This window comes from Epinephelus moara, chromosome 21 (assembly GCF_006386435.1).
Source record: "Epinephelus moara isolate mb chromosome 21, YSFRI_EMoa_1.0, whole genome shotgun sequence".
NCBI lineage: Eukaryota > Metazoa > Chordata > Actinopteri > Perciformes > Serranidae > Epinephelus > Epinephelus moara.
Window position 1 is genome coordinate 30,948,261 of NC_065526.1, and position 27,373 is coordinate 30,975,633.

At 40.8% G+C, this 27,373-nt stretch overlaps 2 protein-coding genes and 2 pseudogenes across 5 annotated transcripts in view; all 4 read left to right on the plus strand.

The window, feature by feature from the left end:
* Window positions 1-1,597: 1,597 nt before the first annotated feature.
* LOC126382845 (tripartite motif-containing protein 16-like protein) lies at window positions 1,598-3,566 on the plus strand. The gene has a single exon (XM_050032941.1). It carries the CDS (start codon window positions 1,803-1,805, stop codon window positions 3,150-3,152), a length of 1,350 nt encoding a protein of 449 aa, XP_049888898.1. The 5' UTR covers window positions 1,598-1,802; the 3' UTR covers window positions 3,153-3,566.
* A 3,716-nt stretch (window positions 3,567-7,282) lies between these two features.
* On the plus strand, window positions 7,283-9,309 carry LOC126382842 (tripartite motif-containing protein 16-like; annotated as a pseudogene).
* Window positions 9,310-10,641: 1,332 nt separating this feature from the next.
* LOC126382844 (tripartite motif-containing protein 16-like protein) lies at window positions 10,642-12,680 on the plus strand (annotated as a pseudogene).
* A 199-nt stretch (window positions 12,681-12,879) lies between these two features.
* Window positions 12,880-27,373, plus strand: part of zmynd11 (zinc finger, MYND-type containing 11) — a 39,708-nt gene continuing 25,214 nt past the window's right edge. For 2 of the 4 annotated variants that reach the window (XM_050032935.1, XM_050032937.1), the window contains exons 1-4: window positions 12,880-13,075; window positions 17,848-17,983; window positions 22,180-22,339; window positions 25,660-25,683. In XM_050032935.1, the coding sequence (XP_049888892.1) occupies window positions 17,853-17,983; window positions 22,180-22,339; window positions 25,660-25,683 (315 nt within the window). In that variant the 5' untranslated portion in view covers window positions 12,880-13,075; window positions 17,848-17,852. The remainder of the gene's footprint in view (window positions 13,076-17,847; window positions 17,984-22,179; window positions 22,340-25,659; window positions 25,684-27,373) is intronic. The other 2 variants (XM_050032936.1, XM_050032939.1) reach the window with 2 other exon arrangements.

The following is a 27,373-nucleotide window of genomic DNA, read 5'->3' on the forward strand; positions in this document are numbered from 1 at the left end:
TTTCCTGTTTATTAACTATATATTTGTTAATACTACTGTTTAAATTTCTTATATTTTCACGTATCTTTCCTCTCTTGCAAGGAGCACCTGAAACATAAATAATTTCCCCTCGGGGATCAATAAAGTATTTCTGATTCTGATTCTGATTCTGATTCTGTTAAATTATTTATTTTCCTATAAGACTTTTCGGGCCTTTGGATTTGGACTTCATAACCAGGCGANTGTTAATACTACTGTTTAAATTTCTTATATTTTCACGTATCTTTCCTCTCTTGCAAGGAGCACCTGAAACATAAATAATTTCCCCTCGGGGATCAATAAAGTATTTCTGATTCTGATTCTGATTCTGATTCTGTTAAATTATTTATTTTCCTATAAGACTTTTCGGGCCTTTGGATTTGGACTTCATAACCAGGCGAGCTAGAGAGACCCAAGACGAGCCACTGCTACGGAGGTTCAGCAAAATGTAGTGAAAAAGGCGCCCAGCCATAGATGAGTGATGCACATTTTAGTTGACGAAATTTTAAAACATTGTTATTACCTGGCGTATAAGTTACACATTTATACAGCTGAAGAATGTAAGAATCACTTTAGGCCTATGACACTGAAAAATGAAAATTAAAATGTTGAAAAGTAATAACGATTTACTTTTATAGTTTTTTGTTATAGCCACATGGAGCCTATAGAAAGGGGCTGAAAAGCCACATGTGGCTCTGGAGCCACAGGTTGCCTACCTCTGCCATAGCCAGTAGACAACAGTGGCTCTGCAGCAGAAGAGTATGCCTGTCTCTGTGTGTGTTTTTTTTTGGTGTGTTATGTTCAAGATCACAGACAGACCAGAGAACAGGTAAATGGTAGAGAGGATCATGAGGCCTATGAAAACTGGTGGTTACTTTTTTAAATATATCTCATAGTTATAATCTCTTTCAAGTGTATTTTGTGATGGTTTATCATAGCATCTCACCAGTAAAGGAGCAAATATTAGCATGTTCACGCAGGTGTTCCCATCATTGCCGATCAGAGCTGGAGCTGATACATACCTGTGTCTACTGCAGAGTCATTTGACCCCGGTGTGAATGCCACTTAAAACCTTTTCTATTACATTAAAGAGCCAGATGTTAGCGAGTGTTGGCTGGTGTTTTGTGCAGTGGGAAAGGGTCATAAGAGATCAATCCTAGTGCAGGGCTGACTTTTGCACCATTTTGCACCTTTAAGGGGTGAGAGGGGCCTTTTAACCAATTTATTCAGCCAATTTTATTTAACCAACCAGCTACATCTACATTAAAAGCTGCAAACAAAACTAAACTTTTCATTCAGGCTTTTTGGGGCTCTGGGTAATCAGTCCCACTTTTTCCCCCACTATGATACCCCTGCGTGCTGGTAACAAACAGTCACATGTGAAGAAGCTGTTTTCCAGAGAGGATTGATTACCTTTACAGTATCAGCGTCAGTTGTGAGCCGACACTAGAAACCCAGTGAAACTTGCACTGCCCCTTTAAAAGAAAACCCCTTCCTGCTGGAATGCATGACAGCCTGATAACGCCTCCCCTCCTCCCTCCTCTTCCGGTCCTCAAACACAGCCAGCCACACTCTGTGCACACTGCCTGTTCCTTCCCCCCTCACAGATATGCAAGCGTGCTGATGGGTGTAATCAGCATGTGATAGGGCAGGAGCTGACGAGCCGTATTCAGTGAAGATTTGCAAATGAACAGGAACAAAAGGGACAGAGAGCTGTTTTGAGTCAGACCACAGACTTGTTTCCGTTCAGGGAAACTCACAGGCCTTCACTACCACGAGGTGTAATGTCTCAGAAAAGAGTTAAGCTGAACCATGAGACTTCCTGTTGTTCAATCTGTCTGGATCTACTGAAGGAACCAGTGACTGTTCCCTGTGGACACAGCTACTGCATGGACTGTATTCAAAGCTTCTTGGATAAAGAGGATCTGAAGAAAAGCCGCAGCTGTGCTCAAAGTAGCAAGAGCTCCACACCGAGGCCTGTCCTGGAGACAGACACCATGTTAGCAGTCTCAGCTGCAGCAGAGAGGGCTGAGAGGCAGAGAGAGCTGGAGGCGAGTCTGAAAAAAATTGAGCAGAGAATCCAGAATGCAGAGAAAGACATGAAAGTGCTTCGGCTGGAGATGGAGAAAATTAATGACTCTGCTGATAAAGCAGTGGAGGACAGTGAGGAGATCTTCACTGAGCTGATCCGTCTTACCAAGAAAAAAAGTTCTGATGTGAAGCAGCAGGTCAGATCCCAGCAGAAAACTGAGGTGAGTCGAATCAGACAGCTTCAGGAGAAGCTGGAGCAGGAGATCACTGAGCTGAAGAGGAAAGAAGCTGAGCTGAAGGAGCTCTCACACACAGAGGATCGCATCCAGTTTTTACAATATGATCTCTCATTTACAAGTCTCAGTGAATCATCAGAGCTACCCAGCACCAAAATCCGTCCTCTGAGGTACTTTGAGGATGTGACAGCGGCTGTGTCAGAAGGCAGAGATAAACTACAGGACGTTCTGAGAGAGAAATGGACAAACATCTCACAGCCAGTGACTGAAATGGATGTGCTTACCACAAATCCACAACCAGAGCCCAAGACCAGAACTGAATTCTTACAGTATTCATGTGCCATCACTCTGGATCCAAACACAGTTAACACACAGCTGTCATTATCTGAGGGGGACAAAAGAGCAACATTAATGAGAGATGAACAATCTTATTCTAGTCACCCAGACAGATTCATCAGATGGCGCCAGGTCCTGAGTAGAGAGAGTCTGACTGGACGTTGTTACTGGGAGGTGGAGTGGAGCAGGAAAAGAGTTACAGTGGCAGTCGCATACAAGAATATCAGCAGAGCAGGGTCCATGACTGAGTGTGCTTTTGGATTCAACGACAAGTCTTGGGCATTAGAGTGTAACAGCAGCAGTAGTTATAAATTCATACATAGCGGCAACAAAACTCCCATTACAGGCCCGTGGTCCTCCAGAGTAGGAGTGTACCTGGATCACAGTGCAGGTATTCTGTCCTTCTACAGCGTCTCTGAAACCATGACTCTCCTCCACAGAGTCCAGACCACATTCACTCAGCCTCTCTATGCTGGACTTTGGTTTAGTGGTTATACTGGAGCCACTGCTCAGTTCTGTGAGCTAAAGTAGATGGGCAACATTTAAGAGGGAAGCCGGGAGATTTTTTTTTTTTTTTTTTTCTGCTTAGATTTTTATTCCACACATATGTAACTGTACACCAGATGTGAAAGAGCTTCCAGAAAGTTTTTAAATCAGTAGCTTTCATTAATGGGATATACGGTGTCAGTAACTGTGGTAGAAAATAACTGAAATGTGTATGTTGAATTCTTGAATCACTGTTAAATCATCTTTTGATTAACTCAAAAGGTTGGATGACCTCTGGGTGTATTAGTATCTTGAGCTATGCCTTTTAGTTCTTAATGGATTTTGATAGCTCCTCCTTGTTCATCTTGGCTATAATACATTATACTGTATTGATGTGTGTGGAGTTGGCTTCCTGGTACTAAGACTATAAAAAGCAAAATAAATTCATCTTAAAACTGACCTATGAGTGTTTTTTTCCTTGCGTTAACTCTGTACTTTAGCATACAGGATTGGAACTTAGTGACTGGTGTTAAACTGCTGATTTTTACATGGTTTAATATTCTCTATCTTCCCCCTGTATTTCATCTAAATCAATGTCCTATGTCTTGTTTTTTTTTCCAAAAAGCGGAAGTAGAGAGGTATTATCAGGAAAATGTAGATAAATTTTACTGTAGTAGCTGCTTGTGGCAGAGCTAATTTTATCTGCTTCCCAAACTGTGAGGTATTCAGAGGTTCTTAACCTATAGAGTTTAGACCCCTCAGAAGGGTCACAAGATAAATCTGAGGGGTTGTGTAAGTAAGTAAGTAAGTAAATTTTATTTATATAGCACTTCTCACAGAGAGGACTCACAAAGTGCTTCACAAGATAAAATACAAAAATACAATAACAGAAACAATGCAAAATACACAAAAACAAATAAAAGTAAAGTGCAGCGAAATACAGAGATGATACAATGGACAATTAATGGAACACATGCCTAAACAGATGTGTTTTTAACTGCTTTTTAAAAATGTCCATGGAAGAGGCCGCTCTCAGCTCATGAGGTAGTGCATTCCACCATTTCGGTGCAACAGCCTTAAAGGCTCTATCACTTTTCGTCTTTAATCTTGTGTGAGGGACAGTAAGTAGGTGGCCTTCAGCGGACTGCAGTGACCTGACAGGACAGTGAAAGGACACCAGATCCGTCAAGTATGCAGGTGCTTGACCATGGAGGGCTCTGTAAGTGATGGTTAGAATCTTGTGCTGGATCCTGAAATTAACAGGGAGCCAGTGCAGGGATGTCAGGACTGGAGGGATGTGAGTGAACTTATGAGATCTGGACAGAAGCCTGGCGGCAGCGTTCTGGACTAGTTGGAGGCGGTCTAATGAAGTTTTATTGAGACAATAGATGATTATCATTTGTCATTAAACATTTAAGCCTCAAACAGTTATTTAAATGAAACCATCTAAGAAGTTTGGGGGGTGAATGTCTCTTTAGTGGCACTGCTATCAACTCATGGACATCTTAGGAGCCTTCTACTTATTATTATTATTGTGAAATCAGAAAAGTAGAAATGTGGTGAAATAATTATATAAGTATTTACCTCTACCTCACTGTAGAGTGAAAGTAGCAGATAATGGCAATATTTAAGTGAAGTACAAGTACCTCAAAACTTTATTTAAATACAATACTTGAGTAAATAGTCACTTTTCAGTGCTGCACATGACCTAGTTACTTACCAGCTCAGCTGCTTCCTGTTACTCATTAGCCTCAGTATAAATAGTGGACTGTGCGCTTTTATAGTGTCAGATTGTATGTTGCTGAGTGCGGCTTTGTTAACATTTTTTCCCGCTTGTTCTCATGATCCACTGTCTGTGTTTTGTCCCTTGCTTTCGTTTCCTGTATAATTCCTGTACCAATTATTTCACCTGTTGCAGGCATTCAGTTTAAGGGTTACTATTTTTATACATAATCCCCAAATTTAGGAGAACAGAGAGTAAAGTAGCGCAGACTACAAGACTTTTGTACTTGCAGTTGAAGCACCTTGGGGACAAGTGTTACTCCCAGTGTGTGTGTGTGTGTGTGTGTGTGTGTGTGTGTGTGTGTGTGAACAAACTCACTTAAGAATGATATAATCTGGATCACAGCAAAATTGTAAAAAAAAAAAAATAAATGTCACATTAAAGTGAATTCAATCTAAACAATCCAATTGGGAAATGAAGCCAGGCAAGGCATAAGGCTGCTGCAGTGTGTGATTTTAGACACCATGCCAGCATTCCAGAAGTGAAAGAGGACTGATCAGGGCCCCAGGAACACTGTTCAGCCTTGCTTTCACTTTTTCCCAGTGGCAAAAAAAAAAAAATCCTCTGCGGCCCAAAAAGCATTTTCCCATGGACCATGATTATAAAACAGACATTTGTAAAACTGTTGATAGGGCACCTTGAACTGCAAGGTAATTTATGACTCTTTCTGTTATGAATTTACCTAACCATGAAGGTTTTATAGTTGTAAAACTTTCCTCAAGCTAAGAAAAGCCATTTAAAAATCCACGGCATGATCACAATGTCTATGAGCAAAGCAGGAACTTGTGGGCAGGGCCACCACCACCACCACCACCACACACACACACACTCACAAGCTACCAAAGATAATGGTATAGCTTGTTGGGAAGGGGGCAAAATTAGGCTAAATTTCAGCAAGGGAACAAGTGGCATGGTCCTTGAACTCTTACCTGAAAATATCTGAATAAAAGTGGGTTCTGTGGGTTCCCACCAGTCTCCCCTAAACTTGTGAAGGCTTGTTCCCAATAAATGTTTTGTTCCTTACAATCAATGTACTCCTTCAAAATAAAGCTGTATGTTTGTCTTTTTAAGGAAAAGGACAACCCTATTTGAAGAACAATGAATTGTCTAACACATGTATATACATATAACCCTTTCAAACAGGATAGTTGTGGAACTCAAAATGTAAACTGCACTGGTATTAGTCTCTTAACATCAGATAATTAGTAATATTAACTGTAAAATACGAAAATGAAGTGTATGCAATTCCATAACTCTTCATTTGACATATTTCAAGTAGCCTGTATGGGCTACGTTAACAGTATCATGGAATTCCTGAAATTGGGGTAGGGCTTTTGGTTTTGGTGTGCCACCTCAAGATTTTCAGTGGCCTCATCTGGCCACCCTAATGAAAAATTTTTAGGGGCACCACTAGCTCTGAACTGCTGTCAGCTGCTTTTTAAATCTCCCAATGGTGGGTCACATACATAACAAATCATCAGAACATGACTTCTGTTCCCTTTACATAGAAATCAATGTGGTGCTGTTACTGCCTCTAGTGCCGGCTAAAAGGCAAGACAACTTTGTCCCCTCAGTCAGTAATTGTACCTTTTATACAGAACGGCAATGCAGTGTAACAGAGCGACATTCCTGCCTTGAACAGGCTGTGTTAAAAGGCCTTGAGATTCTGTGTTCGATTCACTGGAGGTTGATCAAAAGGTTGGTCTGTACATTAAATATGGGGAATTGATATTTTAAATTGTATATTACATTTTTTCCACTCAATCCAGATATCCAGTAACAAATTTCAGTATAGCAATTTGTCAGTCTCTGTTGATGACAGACAGGGTTGTCCTCATGGGAAGAAAGAAGGAGTTTTCTCCTGGAGAGTTGTTCATTTAAACATAGAAATGAGTGAAAGTTCTTCAGAAGGGCTTAGGAAATTGAACAACGATAATAAAAGTTAATAATGAATTTCACAACAGGAAGTAACCTTTTTTGTTCTTTATATCTCCATTAACTTGGCTAGAAAATTTGAAAAGTATGAATAAAATTAAATGCCTAACTGTTGTGAGCTGCATGTCAAAGCTTGAAGTTCAACTATTCTTACTGCACTTTGTAAATGACAGTTAACACAACCTGCTTCTGGAATGCAATAAAGCCTGTTCTCTTTATCTCCTGCTCTCGAAAACTGCAAGCTCCACCCCATCAAGATATTTTCCTGTTCCCTCCCCTTCACAGATCTACAGGTATAAGGATAGGTGAAAACATCATGGTGCAGATTGTGGGAGCTAATAAACCTCATTCACTGTCGCAAGTGAGCAAGAGCAGGAGGAGCAGAGATCTGTTGTCCTTCAGAGCGGGGACATTGTTTCTGTTTAGAAAAAAAAGTGAAGCCATCTGACAGTCATAATCACTGTGCAGTGAAATGGCGCAGCAAGGAAATTAGGTGGACCGGGAAACAATTACGTGTCCCATATGTCTGGATCTACTGAAGGATCCAGTGACTACTCCTTGTGGACACAGCTACTGCATGAACTGTATTAAAAGCTTCTGGGATGGAGAGGACAAAAAGGAAATCCACAGCTGCCCTCAGTGCAGGCAGACCTTCACACCGAGGCCTGTCCTGCTGAAAAACACCATGTTAGCAGTTTTAGTGGAGGAACTGAAGAAGACTGGACTCCAAGGTGCTCCTGCTGATCACTGCTATGCTGGACCTGAAGATGTGGCCTGTGATGTCTGCACTGGGAGAAAACTGAAAGCTCTCAAGTCCTGTCTCATCTGTTTGGCCTCTTACTGTGAGCAACACCTTCAGCGTCATTATGATGTAGCTCCGTTAAAGAAACACAAGCTGGTGGACCCCTCCAACAAGCTCCAGGAGAACATCTGCTCTCGTCATGATGAGGTGATGAAGATGTTCTGCCGTACTGATCAGCAGTGTATCTGTTATCTCTGCTCTGTGGATGAACATAAAGGCCATGACACAGTCTCAGCTGCAGCAGAGAGGACTGAGAGGCAGAGAGAGCTGGAGGTGAGTCGACAAAACATCCAGCAGAGAATCCAGGACAGAGAGAAAGATGTGAAGCTGCTTCAACAGGAGGTGGAGGCTGTTAATCGGTCTGCTGATAAAGCAGTGGAGGACAGTGAGAAGATCTTCACTGAGCTGATCCGTCTCATGGAGGAAAGACGCTCTGATGTGAAGCAGCAGGTCAGATCCCAGCAGAAAACTGAAGTGAGTCGAGTCAAAGGGCTTGAGGAGAAGCTGGAGCAGGAGATCACTGAGCTGAAGAGGAAAGACGCTGAGCTGATGAAGCTCTCAGACACAGAGGATCACACCCAGTTTCTACACAACTACTCCTCACTGTCACCACTCAGTGAATCTACAGACTCATCCAGCATCAATATCCGTCCTCTGAGGTACTTTGAGGATGTGACAGCTGCTGTGTCAGAGGTCAGAGATAAACTACAGGACGTTCTGAGAGAGAAATGGACAAACATCTCACAGACAGTGACTGATATGGATGTTTTACTGTCACAACCAGAGCCCAAGACCAGAGCTGGATTCTTAAAATATTCACATGAAGTCACACTGGATCTAAACACAGCAAACACATATCTGTCATTACATGAGGGGGGCAGAAATGCAACAGCAATGAGGAAGAACAAGAAGTCTTATTCTAGTCACCCAGACAGATTCACTGAATGTTGGCAGGTCCTGAGTCGAGAGAGTCTGACTGGACGTTGTTACTGGGAGGTGGAGTGGAGAGGAGTAGGAGTTTATGTAGCAGTTGCATACAAGAATATCAGCAGATCAGGATACTCGAATGAATGTAGATTTGGAAAGAATAACAAATCGTGGGCATTAGATTGTGACAAAACAGGTTATAAGCTTTGGCACAACAATGTCAGCACTCCTGTCTCAGGTCCTCAGTCCTCCAGAGTAGGAGTGTACCTGGATCACAGTGCAGGTATTCTGTCCTTCTACAGCATCTCTGAAACCATGACTCTCCTCCACAGAGTCCAGACCACATTCACTCAGCCTCTCTATGCTGGACTTTGGCTTAATTCAAATGGAACCACTGTTGCGTTCTGCAAACTCAAATAAACAGCAGTCAATGAGGGGACAATGGGTTTAACTCTGTGTTCTATGTCTTATTATTTTGTCTTCATAATTGTTGCAGTGAGCTGATTATTGAAGCATTTCTTTACTACACAGAGATCAGATGTCAATCAAATATTGTGGGTGGTACTTGGACTTAACTTCCCAGATAAGATATTATATTGTAGCTTACTATAAAAACTGTTATGATCTAGATTGTAATCAGTAAGAGAATAATTCATCAGTTTTGTGTACTGTACATTGCTCAGATTCTGGTCTGATTATGTGGATGAAATGAATCTGTATATGAAATCACTGAACAAGAGTCATTTAACAAACTTTACTGGTGGGATGTGAAAACAAACTGAAGGTTTACATGATGAATAAACAAACATAAACAAAGTATTTTCCTCTTGTTGTCATTTGAGGGTACTGTATAAAGCTGAAGGAGAAAATATGAAACTTGTACAAGAGTATAACTGAAGCAGTTTTCCTCCTGAAACCCAAAAATGTAGAAGCATTTGCCATTCAGTCTCTGTCCTTTCAGCTTTCCCCATCATCATGATGCAGCATCATTGTTACTGTAAACAAACTAAACTTTTATTAGTGTAAAATCATATATATTTAAATCTCTATACTGATGTTGTTTGAAGCTGCCAAAGGCTCAGTTAGGTTTTTCCTATTCATTCTGTAGTGAACATCACAGCAGGTTAACAACTGAAATGTGAAAACTGATACACAACACAAGAGGGCGCCTTCATCCTGCTAACCAGGCCTCAGATATGCTACAGTCAGTTAAGGTTTTGCTCTGCCCTTATTGGACAAAAATGAATCTCCTGTGTTTGACATTTTTAAATAGTGTTTTCATTCTTTTCACTAAATTTAGCTTGTACTTCCAGTTAGTAAAGTTCAGGTTCACTACATTGTGTCTAGGTCGCGTGAGAAGGTTGTTTTAATGTTGATGCTTTTGAGTTAATAAACACTAATCACTAAAACATTAAAAAAAATCCTGATGTGATGAGAAGGTAACTGCTACAGTAGGTTAAGTTTATTTGTTGGGACAGAATTCAAAGTATATTAATACATTTTCCAGATTCATCCAGTCACTCAAGTCTCCAGCAGTGTTAAATAATCTGGTGCATTCAGGTCGTGTGAGATTCAGTGTTGCAACACTCACTTAATTTATTTGTTTAAATGCATCTAACATTAAACACACACCTTGAAAACTCTTAAAGGACTTTATCATATAATATTGTTTCATTATATTTTATTACATTACTGGTGTTTAATTGCCTTCAAAGCAAATTCATTTCTCTGTTTTATCATCTACTGTATTTGAGTTATTGTTAACAATAAATAATGATTAAAACTAATTACAGGATATGTCAGTAATTCTGAAAACTGGAGTTTTTGTTCAGAAACAAAAAGTGCAGATTTTAATCAGGTCCATAGTGAACAAATGTTTAACACACAGTTTCTCTCTCAAACTGCTCCTCTTCCTGAAATAAACCCTAGCTTGATGACCCCACCCTCCTCTTCCTGCTCTCAAAAACAGCAATCTCCACTCTGTCCAGATATTTACTTGTTCACTCCCCTTCAGATCAGTTTGAAAATGGAAAAGGAAAACCTGTTTCAGTGCAGAGAAACTCAGACAGTCAACACGAAAGGGTGAAATGGCGCAGAAAGGAGCTCAGTTAGACCAAGAAACAATTTCCTGTTCGATCTGTCTGGATCTACTGAAGGATCCCGTGACTATTCCCTGTGGACACAGCTACTGCATGAACTGTATTAAAATTCACTGGGATGGGGAGGATAAGAGAAACTACAGCTGCCCTCAGTGCAGGCAGACCTTCACACCGAGGCCTGTCCTGAAGAAAAACACCATGTTAGCAGTTTTAGTAGAGGAACTGAAAAAGACTGGACTCCAAGCTGCTCCTGCTGATCACTGCTATGCTGGACCTGAAGATGTGGCCTGTGATGTCTGCACTGGGAGAAAACTGAAAGCTCTCAAGTCCTGTCTCATCTATTTGGCCTCTTACTGTGAGCAACACCTTCAGCCTCATTATGAATCTCCTGCCTTTGAAAAGCACAAGCTGGTGGACCCCTCCAACAAGCTCCAGGAGAACATCTGCTCTCGTGATGAAGTGATGAAGATGTTATGCTCAGGCCATGGCAGTCGCAGCTGCAGCAGAAAGAGATGAGAAACAGAGAGAGCTGGAGGTGAGTCGACAAAACATCCAGCAGAGAATCCAGGACAGAGAGAAAGATGTGGAGCTGCTTCAACAGGAGGTGGAGGCTATCAATAGCTCTGCTAATACAGCAGTGGAGGACAGTGAGAAGATCTTCACTGAGCTGATCCGTCTCATGGAGGAAAGACGCTCTGATGTGAAGCAGCAGGTCAGATCCCAGCAGGAACCTGAAGTGAGTAAAGTCAAAGAGCTTGAGGAGAAGCTGGAGCAGATCATCACTGAGCTGAAGAGGAAAGACGCTGAGCTGATGAAGCTCTCACACACAGAGGATCACACCCAGTTTCTACACAACTACTCCTCACTGTCACCACTCAGTGAATCTACAGACTCATCCAGCATAAATATCCATCCTCTGAGGTACTTTGAGGATGTGACAGCGGCTGTGTCAGAGCTCAGAGATAAACTACAGGATGCTCTGAGAGAGAAATGGACAAACATCTCACAGACAGTGACTGAGGTGGATTTTTTGCTGCCACAACCAGAGCCCAAGACCAGAGCTGGATTCTTAAGATATGCAAATAAAATCACACTGGATCCAAACACAGCACACACACAACTGTTATTATCTGAGGGGAACAGAAAAGCAACAGTAATGTGTAAAAAACAATCTTATTCAAGTCACCCAGACAGATTCACTGAATGGTGTCAGGTCCTGGATAAAGAGAGTCTGACTGGACGTTGTTACTGGGAGGTGGAGTGGAGAGGAGTAGGAGTGGATGTTGCAGTCGCATACAAGAATATCAGCAGATCAGGGAGTTTGACTGAATGTGGATTTGGACTGAGTGACAAATGTTGGGCATTAAGATGTGACAAACACAGTTATGTGTTTTTGTACAATGGCGTCCACACTCCTGTCTCAGGTCCTCAGTCCTCCAGAGTAGGAGTGTACCTGGATCACAGTGCAGGTATTCTGTCCTTCTACAGCATCTCTGAAACCATGACTCTCCTCCACAGAGTCCAGACCACATTCACTCAGCCTCTCTACGCTGGACTTTGGTTTCGCTACGACTATGGAGACTCTGCTGAGTTTTGTAAACTCACACAAACAGAGGTCATTGGGTGGGCAGCTGGTTAATTTCTATGTTGTAACTCTGAAACTTACTTTGTCCTCTAGCCTATTTTGTTGCTGAGAGCTTATTGTTATGGCATTTCTTCACTGTACAGGGGTCATTTACAAATGGGTATTGTGGTGTATTAAAGGTGTATTAACAGACTGAATGTCTACATAACCAATATTTTATTTCCAACAGTGAACAAAGTATGTATCAGTCACCTGTATCAATATAGTCTAATGGAGAAAATGTGAAAATGATATGATAGTATAATTAAGACAGTTTTCCTCCTGAAAAACTAGTGTACTTATTTAGAGCAGACGAGCATTTGTCAGACAGTACTGTTTATATTTTACTATATAAAATATTAATAGCAAACTATAATCAGTACAGTCTGTGTGTATTTGTACATAGCAGATAAATATGTGTACGTCCATTTTGTTGCTGTGACTTTGCTTCTTCTTGTATGTGTACATACCACTAAAGTTGGCCATTAAAGCTGATTCTGATGAAACTGACTTTGACGCGTGAAATCGCCGGACTGCCCCTTTAATTATCCCGGGTACTACGTGCAGTAAGTCGGATTCCACCACTAGAGTTCTCCCTCTGGTTCAGCGGCACCGCTCGGCTCTGTTGGCGCTGTCTGTGTTTACCTCCCAGCCCAGCGCTGCTGTACTGTGGCCAGCTGGACACAAACCACCATCCACAGCCTCAACTAGCCCGAAAAATACTAATGTAAGCTGCCTCGCGTTCAGTCCTTTGCGGATTTCCTGCAGCAGCTGTGTGTGAGCGACACCGTAGCAAAGGTAAGTTTGATTTTTATTCTGATGAAAATGGCACACGCTCACAGACAACACTGCGGCTAGCTCGCTAGCCAGCGACCAGCACCGTTAGCTTAGCTGCCTTTCCTATCCCGTGATGGAGGATTGTGAACATGGCGCCCTCCAAAACAAACGAGTAGGTAGCTAGTTAGCCGACTGTGTGTCGCTGTTTTGTGACGGCGGATATAGCTCCAGGTGCACCCGAAATAGTACTCGCCTGTCGCTCTTAAAGTGATTAACGTTATTTCCTCGGTTCGCTGACAAGTTGGCTAGCTAAGGTTTACCTACCAACCAGCTACGATTAGCTACGTAACAGTTTACTAGCATCGCTAACAAAAATTAACACACCACGACAGCCTGTCTGCCAGCCTACCATTAATTTTAGGTGCTTGTTCGGGGGTTTCTGTTATCATTCATTATACAAGCAATGTAAATTGTGTGGTTTACGTTATTTAGTGGAAATGAAAACTGTTATTTTGTGTTGACAAGTTTGAGGGTTGTGCGTTAGCTAGCCTGCTAGCAGCTATATTCAGCGTCTTGAATGGCAATGCCCGTGGCCTTCCACGGCTAACCCTCTTTGTTGCCACATCTATGAGTGGTGTTTAATGTGGCATTCAATTACGAGATTTGTTGTTGAGTTTTGATTCACAGTTTGATGACTCAGATGATCTTTCACAGAACGGTCCATTTGGTTTCCTCATAACAGTGTCAATATGGTTGCTAATAACTGGCTAACGGTAAATGGTGCTAACATGTTAGGACAGCACTGCTTCCCTCATACCTGTGTAGTTGATTTAATTGATATCATGGCTAACAGGGATGGTTGTTGCAGTGGATTCACGTTTGGAGGAGCTGTCAGGTTTCCCTAAAAGGGAACAACAGCGTTGTGTATGCTCATTGTTTACCCTGGGAGCCACGAAACCCTCTCAACCTGTGCTGGCTGTCATCTAATTGGCCTCTGGTGTCGCACACCTTGTCTAATTGATTGGGGAGCACACTGGCGTCGGCCTGTCATCATGTAGTAGTGTGGGCTCTCTGGAGGCAGAGGTGCAGGCTGGCAGCGGTGTGCCAGGCAGACGTGGATGACTGTGTTGTGTACATGCCAGCCCATCAGACGCATATGAAGTAGGGAGAGCCGTAGTGGCCATGCTGCCTTGGCATCATGGCACAGGTGGCCCTCCTTCACACCTACTGCACTTGACACAGAATAGGGGAGATCACATTTCTCACTGTCACCTTACTGCTCCCAGTCCCTCTAATGTCCCCTCTGATGTCTAGGTCGATTTCCCTCTCCCTCTTGCCCTGCCAACCAAGAGTGTTGTGAGGTTTTAAACCAAGATGGGTGAAAAATGGTTGCCTCATACAGTAGTTCTGAGTAGCATAATGTGCGCCTTAATGTAAATGTCATATTTATACCCTGTTGCCATTACCAACAATTACATCATATCTGCTTTTTGTAAAGAGCCTGTTAAAGCTTTTAATTTAATCAATTTTCAAAGTGACATGATGGTAAAAATCCCCTTTTACCCTCTGGAGACAGTATTGTTGCATTCACTCTGAAAGTTAGAGGCAAAACATTTTCTCATGTGAAATAATTATTTACTTTTGTGCAGTATTTCTTCCAGAGTTGTGTTCTTTTCGAGCACTCTGTTTCAGCTAATACTTTGGGAAATTACTGAAGCAAGGTACAATTAGATTTTTATTCAATAAAAAAAATCTATTAGATAATTTAGTCACATTTTAAAGGAATCCAGATGGTGATAATGACTGCTTTTGGTGAGCCTGACTAGCAACCGTAATAATAAATGCATCAGGCTGATATTTGTGTACTTAAGCCCAGGCCCAGATCTAATCTCTACCGGTCTGAAACAGAGCAGATATCTAAAATACTGTGCATAAAGAGGTGATTATATTAGACACTATCTCAGCTTAAGAAACCTCCTCTTTGACCACGACCAAAATATGAACCATTACATTTCTAGACAATATATTTTACCTGCTTGCTACAACTGACCACATGATTTGTGTAGATATTAGCTTAATTTGCATTTTTTTCCCAATGATTTGGTGATTTTTATCAGCACCACATTCGTTTCTTTATTTTTTACATGTTTTTCTTTCACCTTAAACCACAGTTCACACACTCATGAGAAAAGTGTGAAGATGAACATCCTCTGTCAACAACTGTCACATCCTCTTCTACCACAAAGTGCACTAAAGCCAAAGCGTTCTCCTTCATATAAAAATGCTTTAAGCATCATTATGGTTAGCTTTTGGCTGCGATTTATGAAAGTGACATCTTAAGTTTCATGGATGGTTAAGAGGAGGACCGCGTAAAATTGGATTTGAAGATATTTGGGGAAGGCCAGGCTTGTGCACCGAAGTAAAGAGGCAGCCAGTATTATTCAGAACCTTTGAAGGTCTCTAACAGTTTTCCTTGTCATATTCCCTCCGATATTTTCTGAGCATCCAACGGCACTACAGTATTTGTTTTAATGTTCACATGTCACTGAGGGAAAAGGCCTGAGGTATTACGAATGTCCTCCTAATGACAACAAGGCATGATATTCATTTGTCCGATATGTAGGCTAGTCATTGCTTTTCAGAAGGATTAGGACTTACATATATGAATTTTAAAAAGTGGTGCTTTGATAGGACGTATTGCTAAATTTATGTCTGCAGTACAAAGTTGTTCATAGCTTTAGTTTGAGTGACATCAAATACCTAGCATGCGAAGAGTGATCACAACAACTTTTATTCAAAGCATGTTTAAACTACTGTGACTGCATGTAGTTCTGAAACAAATGACCTTGGCACAAATATCCCAAACATATTTTTAGCAGTTTGCTTCACAAACTTGAAAAAATGATTCAGTTATCGCTCATCTTAAAAATTATTAAGTAAAAGGATGTGTAATACAAGTAGCCACTTGACATTCACAGGGTTCCTACGCAAGTATGGAAAGTATGGAAAAGTATGGAAATAAATTTGATCAATTTCCAGGTATTAAAAAGTATGGAAAATGAAAAATAAAGTATGGGAAAATATTTATGTTTCCAGACTATTACCACTGTTCTAAAATACTGTTTTCTAAAATAGAAAATTAGATATTTCTAAAAATAATTTAATCAATCCGGATTGTGTTTTATGCTGGGCCAAGCACAGTTTGTGTAAGAGCAAACATCTCAGAAAACATACCTCCCCTTTTACCTGATTGACAAGTGGTATGTCCAGTCTGCTGCCCCATGACCCTCCTCCAGCCCCCCAGGTATCAAGTTTTACTCCAACACTGCACCTTCGACAAGAAGACGAGTTTCACGTGGTTCACAATGGGTAGATGCAAGTTTTTGGATGGATGGGTTGACAATACCATATATAAATACTGGTTGGCCAAGGATTCCCAATTCACACACAGAGCTAGATGCAAGCTTTGTGTGAAATCGTTTGACATCGCCAACATGGGGGAGAAGGCGATTCTGAGCCACATGAAAGGAAAAAACACTGACGTCTCGTTACTGCATCACTTGCACCCAGAGTCCAACCTTTTTGCCTCAGCCCAGACATTGAACTTACCTGAGTTTTTATTTGCATGCCATTATGGTACTTGGCTACAACCGCCTATTAAGAATAATCAAATATGATGTGAAATATGATACACTGATATATTTACTCAGATGTCGCATATTCTCTGAGGAAAAAAAAAATGCAGAGAAGTCTGGAAATTAGGGTATGGAAAAGTATGGAATTTTGAAATTCCAAATGTGTAGGAACCCTGCATTCAATCAGCATAGGAACCATAATGACAACTAAATAAACTGAGAAGGGAAATGTGAAAAGGCAGTCAGTCAGTGTAGCCATCCAGATTCCCTTTATGTCCTTTACTCATATTTGTATGGTACTTAAAATATTACAGAGACAATAAATGTAGTTTGGCTCCTAATTTGAAACTTTAAGGCTAACAGAATGGATTTTAAAGCATTATGATTTATGAATCTTCTCTGAATGTAAGGTTAAATCAAACAGCCACATTTTAATGGTTGGGACATTTTATTTTCTTACAGTTTTTATCAGTTGTAATGAGGAGGATGGATGAAGAGTTTCCGAGTGAGTTTTACCTTTTGATTCAGATTATTCAAGGATGATTAGTGAAGGCTGAAGTGTTTTGTCTCAGATGCTTAGAGCTCAATTAGGATAATGAGTTTGGGAGTTTTTATTTTGAGAAAGCCTTCCTCAGCAAGTCTGGACAGATACTCTTTGTTTGCATTGTGTTGCTATTGTCATGTTGTTTAAATGACTGTTTATCATACTCGTGTGATATCGTGTCATATTGATGTATGTGTGCTTTTAATTTGATAAGCAGATTTTCTGTAAAATCTGACGTTAAGAATGCAATGTACAACTGTATGGAAGTATATTAAGCACATTTTTGTTTCTTTTTTTTCACTATTATGACCACTGATTGCAACACAAAGAACCAGGGTTTGATTATTAACGTGATTATTTCAGAGGTATAAGACTTTTTGCTGTTCAGCATTGCTGATTAGTATTATGTACTGTCTTTGGCAGAGCAGTGAGATACACAAAGAAACACTATTACTACTGTTACCATCACTATAAGCAGCACCACTGGTGTCCTTAAATTGGTAGTTCTGTTAATATGAACTGTGCAGCCTCTCGTTTTATTTTTGGTACGACAATCTAAACATAGTTTTTATTTACAGAACAAAAGCAAATACGCATTTCTTTGTTTCCCACAGTTGTGATGAATAAGGAAATCATGTCACGCGTGGTGAAGAAGAGGCAGGCGGACCCTAAGGTGGTTCAGTATGTGTGGGCGGCCATCGAGGTCGTCCGCAACCAGAAACAGATTGCAAACATGGACAGGATCTCCAAGTAAGTTAATCAGATAAGACAGACATGATGATGTGTATCTTTCATGGAATGTGTGAACATTGTCCTTTGACCAAAGTTCACACCATTCTGTTAAAGGCTACTTGTAAGGATTAGTTCAAATAATTTTCAAAAAGCATAGTTTTCCACTGATCTGGCCACGCAGGCTGCTTTCATCTGCTGAGATTTCAAAATATGTGTCCCTTGAGTGTTGTTTAACCAGCCCGGTACAGATGAGGCTGAATAGGATTTTGTTTGTAGTGTTCACAGCACTGAGGAGGGACATGTGAAAAAGTCAACGGCCATGTGTTCTTTCAGAAACAACGTCCAGGTTACACTGGATAGTCCACAGACCTCAGAGACAGTTGTCACTGTAACGTCTTACATTTTTGTTGTACAACATAAAGTGACAAGAGACGTAGATAAGAGTGAGAGGGGTAATGGACTTTTGAGGTATTTCAGGGTGTGAGTAAATGGAATGTGTCTTGGCCCACTTATACACAAGGATGTACATTTTTTGAGACTTTAAAGGTGAAAATGCAATGCCTTTTAGTGAGGAATTTTGTCTGGAGGGGATCTTTAATCTATAAAAAACTTTTATGGTTTGGCCTGCTTATGTGTCCTCAAGCAAGGTATTACCTAACAGCTGCCCATTGAAAGGGTTTTAGGTGATTCAGATCAGCACAGCGATGACCTGAGGCGAGAAAAACAGCTCCAAACATGAACATGCCATCACTTGAACCTACTATATGTGGACATGTTGTGTTACATGAATCATTTCTCAGGCTTTTTATGTTACTACGCAGGGTGACTGGTGTCTGCAGAGCTCTGAAAAATAGCTACTTTGAAATGAAATATCTATACTCAAGGCAAGGGTTGGGTATTGTTTGGGTTTTTTTTCTGATACTTGCTTAAAGATACTTTAAGAATACAACCAAAGCCTGAACGATGTCTGAACCAGTAGTTTTAAACAAATAAAGCACAAAACGATGGTCAGTGATGTTAAAGAACAGGGATTTTTTTAAATTGTAAAGTGAAATTGAAACTTCAAATTGAATAATACATTAACTCTTAAAAAATATACTGAAATATATAAATATGAATCAATAAAAAATACTGATTTCACTCGCTAATTTCGGAGCTGACCCCCTTAACTTTAATCAGCAGGTAGAAAATAAGACATGGTAACTTCTGTTGGGTCTTGAGAAGCTGTAGCATTTATTCACCGACAAATTGCCAAAACGGTACTTGCATTGTTCTGCTATGCTCAACTTCATACTCTCTGCTGCGGTCATTGCAGCCTCACTGTCTCGTGTCACCATTAAACACACGTACACCTACACACACACACTCTCTCTTCTTCCCTCTCTTGACCACACACTCGCTATGCGCTGAAGGAAGACAGAGAAATCTGCTTTGAGATTTGGTCCAGTAGGAACCGGTGCTGTAAGAAATGGTGTCATATTAGCAACTGTTTACATTGCTAGTCTATTGATATATATTTTAAATAATCAAATAATAATTTAGTTTATGAAATGACAGGAAGTAGTGAAAAAATGCTATATGATATTACATTTACAATGACATGAAACCCAGAAAAGCAGCAAAATCACACATTTGAGACGCTGGAACCTGAGAAAATTGTTGTTGTTTTTTGTTTGATAAACAATTTAAGCCATTAATCAATCATCAGAATAGTTGCTGATTAATTTTCTGTCAAACAACTAATTGATTAATTCACTTAGTGTGTGGTATTGTTGTTAATATGTGTGTATTGGTACAAGCAGCAAAGGTAAGGCTTGGATGTGCTGTTGAGCTCTGTTTGCATTTGGTGCCACACCAGGCAGTGATCAATATTAAGATTGACAGATGTTGGAGTTTTGGTATTCTCCAGCGGCTATTCACTTAAATCAGCCTATGGCCCCCCTCCCCCATGTAGAAACTGGGCCTAGAGTACCTATAGCGGGTTTGGTTCATGATGCTCTAAACATCATTCTTTTATCCATGGAGTGAATCTTACATTGTTCAAACAATGAAAATCGATGATAAATCATCCGCGGCATCGCTGATCAGTCGTTCCTTTCACTCGGCGGATGGAGCAGAGACTAAATGAACACTTAGCACATCTCATACAGCAAGTTGGCGAGCACCTTGGAGCTGGCTGCCTGCCAAATCAATACCCGGCAGCGAGCGGCTGTTGTCATGGCAACAGTAAGCAGCAGCAGCATGCAACGGNAGCAGCAGGCACGGATAGCCCCAGCCCCCCCCCCCCCCAAACACACACACACACACACCTCCAACCTATCCAGTCACAGTGTAGTTAAATTCCACCCTAACAGGCTTTGTGTCCAAGAGGGTGATGACTTTGGTTTTGTGGAAATAGAGGAGACTAAAGTCAGCAAGGCAGCAGCGAATAATTAACCGCTCTCTCTCACATGATGAAAAGGCAATTTCCTGGTATGGCAGGGTCACAGCCACAGCAGTCGGACTGTTTAGAACCAATTAGTTAATCATTAACCAAGCTAATTGTTAATTTGCAAAACCTGATAACCAAATGTATAATTCATAGAATGTTTGACTTTTGATTATTTTTTTTTAGTAAACATTTTATAGACAGTTATAGTCAGTTGGTAAGAGCTGGAGTAACCAAGGATAAAAAAAAGTATGCATTAAATATGAAGGAGTTAGAGAAAAAAACACAAACAATGTGAATTTTCTCATTTTGCTAAATTTCTCTCACATGTATTAGACCTAAGTAAGTTTGGGTTTATTTTTATGGAAATAAATAAGTAGAAGCACACTGGATTGGTTTAGTAATCCTCAAAATAATGTCATCCAACAACAACTAGACACGCATTAGCAATATGGAAGTGATTAGACTATTGACAGAAAGTGAACTGGCAACCAACATTTGTCAGTCATAGGAACTCTTACAGTTTTTTAAGCATAAAAATGGCAAACTTCCAATGGTTCCAGCTTCTCAAATGTAAGCATTTGCTGGTTTTCTTTGTCCTACGTGATAGTGAACTAGATATCTTTGAGTTTGCGCTATTTGTCAGACAAAACAAGCAATACGAATGTTTCGTTTTTGGCTCTGTGATTGCATTATTTAATATTATCTTGCATTTTATCACAAAATGATAGATTTGATAAAATAACCATTTGTTTCAGTCAATTTTCTAATGTTTATTTTTGTACTCATAAACTAAGAGGAGGCCAGAATGGGTTGATAGTTAAAGTCCGGTGTTCTTAAATTTTCTATATGAACTAACAACATAAGACAATCATAAGTAAAGTTGTAATTTAAGTACTGGTCAACCCAACTCAGAAACTTTGCTTTTATTAAACAATACCAAATGCATTTTTTACTCAGTCAGAGCTCACAGCGACATGTTGCCAAAACAGCAACAACACATTTCGCTTGTTTGATCACATTCTAAACAACTGATTAATTGATCGTTGATTAATCATTATCATCCCTAATAACTCCAGAATAAAACAGAGTGAAAGATATAGGTAGAAATTTCAGTCGTATACATTGGAGAGCTCATCTTTTATTTATTCTGGGAGCCTGGCGGAGTCTAGTTAGTACCTTGGTTTTAATATCTTTGCTTTAAGTAATCTGGTCTGACTTGTGTTCACCTCAAAGACATACTATAGGCCTCTCCATTTTAACTCAGGAGTAAATACAGGCTCAACCTGATTCCCCACTGACATATTCTGTTCGTTGGCTGTCTGCCACAGTAGAGGATACATGACCTTGCTCAAAGAGGTTCACTGCCAGTCAGCAGGCAGCTGCAGGAATCAAGCGGACTGTTATTTGAAATGGTGGGATGCATTAGAGGAGGAAATAGACGAGAAAGACTGTCTCTGTAATTTCAAATTGCACGTATCTCTAATTTGTGTCTTGGGTAGTATGAATATAATTGATTGAGGGTTGGGGTATTGTTGGGGGAATATTGCAAATCTGAGAGGCGAGTAATTTTCAAACCATTGAAAATACATGCTCTCTAACTGATGATCATGTATATGGTCATAAGAGATGGTTTCAAGGATGTGAAGCCATCTTGAGCAACAATTTGAAATTTTAATTTTTATCACAGCAGCACTAATCCAAGTTCTTCTTAGGTCTGTGCCGAGGAAAATATGGCTGCCATACGCACATAGCTCAATTACTTCTCAACCCTTTACCTGCCTAGGTACCTGAGCCGTGTGTTTGGCATGCACCCTAAGGAGACTGCCAGACAGCTGAGCTTGGCAGTGAAAGACGGCTTGGTAGTGGAGACCCTGACTGTTGGTTGCAAGGGCTCCAAGGCCGGCATCGAGCAGGAAGGATACTGGCTGCCTGGGGATGAGATGGTAAGTCCAGTATCAGTTTATCTGGTTCCTAACACAAGCAACAGTAAATCCTTTTTCTAAATTCTGTGTTATTGGTCTTCAAAAGCAAGCAAATGTGTCCATGTCTCTCTGTCGGTGTATTCACATTGTGAGCAACATTTTTGAAGTAATCACTGGAGGTCCAACATTTCACAAAGAGCTGAACATTGGAAGTAAACTTGTGTAATGACAACTAAATAACTTTTCTTTCACCGTTTTTATGATGTAGTTTGAGCTGGCAAAAAGAAATAGAATTTTAGCCAATCAAAGTTCGACAGGTCTTTAAAACATTTATTAGAAAGATTATTTTCATGATTGGTTAACCTGCTGAGTATTGTTCTTGATTGATTGATCACTAGCAGGGCTTGACGCTAACTTTTTTCCAAGGAGCACATGTGCTCCTAAGTTGAAAAAGTAAGGAGCGCACAAAGTACTTTAGGGGCACAATGTAAATTGATCAAATAATGTGTTTTCCGTAATAAACGTGATGCAAATAGACATTTACAAGCAAAATTATGTAATGAATTTGTATACAAAATGTACAGAAAGGTAAAATCATCAAGTTTTGAAAAAGTTGGCCTATTGCAATTTAATTTTGTCTTTAATGTTATTATCTTATATATATTATCTTTGCAATATGATTATCTTATATAATGTTATTACTATCCTAAAACATTCTCCAGGTCCTCTGAAACTCTGCAGGACTTAAGCCTCTTTCACACAGAGCTTTCGCGGCGCCCACCGCGGGGTAGGGCGCAGAGGACAGGATTTGGGGGAGTACAGGCTCGTTCAGGAGCTACAGCTCCATGGTGACCGCTTCCGGGTCTACTTCAGGCTCTTCTCTGCTATTTGACGTGCAGCGCCGAGGTGTCGTCACTGCGCACAGACGCCGTGACATGCGCCCTCTCGCGTGCCGCTCAGCTCGGCGGCAGAGCGGTGCGCACTTGCGCCGCGGTAGTACATACACAATGAATGGGTTCGTTGGCGGAGGTCTGCGCTTTGCGCGCTCTGTGTGAAAAAGGCTTTATTTCCACCCTGCCCAGCAGCGGTACCGTGGCAAACGGTCCCTAAAGGCCTCTACACATGATCAGCTGTAAAACTGCTTTGCGCTGGCTGTCCCATTGTTTGTCTATGGAGAGGGCAGCAACGCCTGACAAAGCGGCACCGCTACCCTTGGCGTCGCGCACTGCTCTGATTTTCCGCCCGAGCGCTGCGCTCAGAGTTGAAATTATTTGAACTACGGGGAGAACGGAGCAGGCTTCCCCGGAGATCCACCACTTAACCCGGTCAATCTTCTCCACACTTTGACTTATTTCCACGCTGCCGACAGTGGGACTTAAGCCCTTTTCACACAGAGCGCACAAAGCGCAGACCTCCGCTGACAAACCCATTCATTGTGTATGTGCTACCGCGGCGCAAGAGCACATTGTGCCAACAGTGGCTTGGAAAACCGCCCATAACCGTGTCACACGGGGAAGAGGGAAGAGGGAAGGCGGCTGGAGTTCCTCCAACATTTGTGGTTAGATTATCATATTTTTTTATTGACAAAAATATAGGCTGCTTCGGCTGATTTTTGTGCCCCTAAATATTTTTTACAGTTTGCACACATCTATTTTTAGTCGCAAATGCGAGTGAAACGCTCGCACTGTCGAGCCCTGACTAGTTTGTCGCAAATGCGAGTGAAACGCTCGCACTGTCGAGCCCTGACTAGTTTGGTCTAATAAAACTAGATTATAAAATCAGAAAACAGTGAAAAATGGTCATCACAGTTTCCTAGAACCCAGTGTGATATCTTTTCTTTCTTTTTTTTACCAACAGTCCAAAACCCAAAGCTGGAATATGAATTATTAAAATGAAATTGATATTCTTGCATGAAAGATTGATATAAAAAGCTCTTAAAATAATAGATCAACTAATTGTTGGCAGCTCCTTCAGGGATTATAATAATTCTAAATAGATATAAACCTTGTAGAATGGCTGCATGTGTCACTGTCATCTATGGGTGTGTCAGTATTTTTTTCTCTGGTTTAGACTGATTTTAGATTAGTGCTTCAGTTTATAATGGAGCTATGTCCCTATATGTCAATTGAAGAAGAAAAAAAGTGAAAATATACTCAGAACGACAAAGATCAGAGCAGCAATAAACAGACCATTTGGCTAATAAAGAAAAACTAGCCTGTTTGGTAACACATTTTCAGTGATAAAGTTGCCACATGAGCCCCATTTGATACAAGCACACAGATTCTGTCAGGTTATAGCCACCCATCTGTCAAGTTGCTCGCAGTGTGAACACCGTGTTAACAGAGTCACAGCACACAGACATTACAGCGAGCAAATATTTACAGTGATCAAGCATGATGAAGAAGGACTCGGTGGAGAAATAAGAGCCAGACAGAAGAGGTGTTTAAGTTCAAGAAGAAGAGTGATATTTTGTCCAAATCAAGGACTTAGTTCTGTGTGTATATGAAAATGCACACCATTAAATATGTATCATCTTTTGACTCGCTCAGGCAGCCCTCTGCTGTGCAGCGTCGTGATATTAATATTTTACCTTATTTCATGTGAAGTCCTTGTTTTCATTTTCTCTTATTTCCCTTGTTGGTTTACAGTGTAGCGACGCTTTCACTTGTCTCTGTCACAGTAGCACTGTCATTTCACAGTGTATCAGCGCTACCTGGGGAGCATACTCATGCCTTTTACCATTTGTAATGCAAAGAGCACTTAATGGATTACTATGAAAGTGCCATTAACATGCATTTGGTGGCTGCTTTAATCCCAGTGCTTTTTGCACCAGAGTGCTAACACCCTGGCAGTATCTGTTATACTCTACCCATTCAACTATAACATAAGCATTACCAGTGAGCTGTAAGAAAGAAAGATCATGCAGGAAAAACAAAAATAACTGATGTAATTTCTATCAGAATAGTTGTAATATATAAAGAAACTAATCTGCTTTTCTGAGTGCTAACACAAATTAGTTAGTGGTTTTAATTTTGACATGCTCATGTGCAAACCATGGAGCAGTTATATCGAATGAAAGTACATTTTATAGATAAAATATTTGCATCAAAGGTTATTTGTTACAATTGCAGGCCAGAAGGAGTAGTTATGGACATTGTGGAAAGAAACAAGCAAGATTGGGGAATTAAATTGTTGTGGGGTCCATGTGTACAAAATAGTTATATTATTGGAGACAAAAATAATCTCTCTCACAACATGACACTGTCCAATGTCCAGCGGAGCTCAGGTCGTTTAGCAGCAGGACTTTTAAACACTACTCTCTGAATCACTTGCAATCACAGGAGCCGAAAGCCGAGGGAAGCAAGGTAAGGACTGCATTGTTATTTTCAAATTCAGGGTTTGTTCCCTCATTTGATCCCCTCATTCTCTCCCCCCCCCTCTCAACTAACATTCATTCTGTGAGAAATCGGTTCTGCCAAATGCAGTGCTGTCAGGGATTTGAGTGAATCTTTTTTTATGCAGGTTGCAGTAAGTCTAAACGGCATATTGTAATGTTCTGGTAAGCGTAAAAGTTGTAGGCTATATTAAAATTAGACGGAAACCCTTCTGTGCCAGTGGCAAGAAATTCAGTCTTCTCGCACTATGTAATGCTTGTGACTGAGTCTGCTCGCTGCACCTTAAACGAAATTATCACACAAGGTGAGAGCTGAAAACATATCAGGTTTCCGTTTGGAATTTGCCTACAGTGCATTATGTTAAACACACTGCCAGACGCTACTTGCTGTCATTCAGCTCTGCTGTAAAAAGCTTCATGAAAGTCCATTGCAGCTCTGTTTCTACAGAAGTGAACAGTGATCTTGATGAAATATGTGCTCGCTACTTATCTACTGATGTGCCGTTGCTTGGTTAAAAACAAAAACATTCACTTGGGACAGCTCAAAGCCGTATCTGGTTCTCAGCAGTTAGACGCTGCCAACCAGAGTCAAATATCAAGTGTAAATATCAGCTTAAACACTAAACAGTGTTTGTTAATTGAATCATGTAAGATGACAAGCAATGCTAGCATAGCCGCAGGTTGGTAGCAAGCATCTGTGCGTTTGTAGTATTTTGGTCTTGGTAGTTGTAGTTCTCCTCAGGGGGGGGGGGGGGGGGGGTGTTCTGCCGTGTTCTTAACTTCTGTCTGGCATGCATTTTTTTCTTCATTTTTAATTAATGAAACAGGGTGGAGGCGGGGGGAGGGGTGTGTGGTTGTGGTTTATGTGGTTGTGCTCTTTAGTTTTCTTTGTGCCTGCTGCTAGTAACACAGCCAACTGGCTCTTTTAGGTTAGCGATTACTCGGTGGACACAGTTTGAATGTGAGACACAGAGGCAGCTCTTCCTCTACAGGTGCCTGGATTCAATCCAGCTGGCATGTGCTGTGTCCTTGTTTTAACCTCAGGGATATTTACTCCTTAAACTGATAACCACAACGTTTCAACACTTATCGTAACATTTAACTAGAGACCGTCTTGCGATGGGATCACTCCAGCTGCAATGCCAATCTGCATCTTAAAACAGATGTGGGCCAGGGGTGTAAAGTGTGGGGAGGGGCCAATGGTCTCTTTCCTACTTCTTACCCCCTACTTGTGGCGCCTTTGCTCGAACACCTATCTTTGCACTTGGCCTTTACTGTGATCTCTACTACAAACTTGTCAAGTTTTGTGACTGCACCTTGCATGTTTGACACGCTGTCTTGGTGACAAAATCTGTCCACAGGCAGACAGACGGATATATAAACGGATATATAAACACCTTGCAAAGTACTCAAAAGGGTCTTTGTGGTAGTTCCTGTTAAAGTAGGTTTCTCACCGCATTTTGCCATGATGATACACATAAACACACACACACATAAAAATAGCACAGTCTAACTCTTAAAAACAAGTTTTTGAATGCACTGCCTCAAGTCAGATTGGATTAAATCCAGGTTTGCTCGAATTAATTGCCTTTATCTGTGAATCCATAACCTAAATTTAGCATATTTGATAGTGTGAATTTCATAGTTTAATAGTTTGAAAG

Bases quoted from the DNA above. Each gene is read 5' to 3' on its own strand.
- LOC126382845 (XM_050032941.1), top strand. From the start codon at position 1,803: ATGTCTCAGAAAAGAGTTAAGCTGAACCATGAGACTTCCTGTTGTTCA.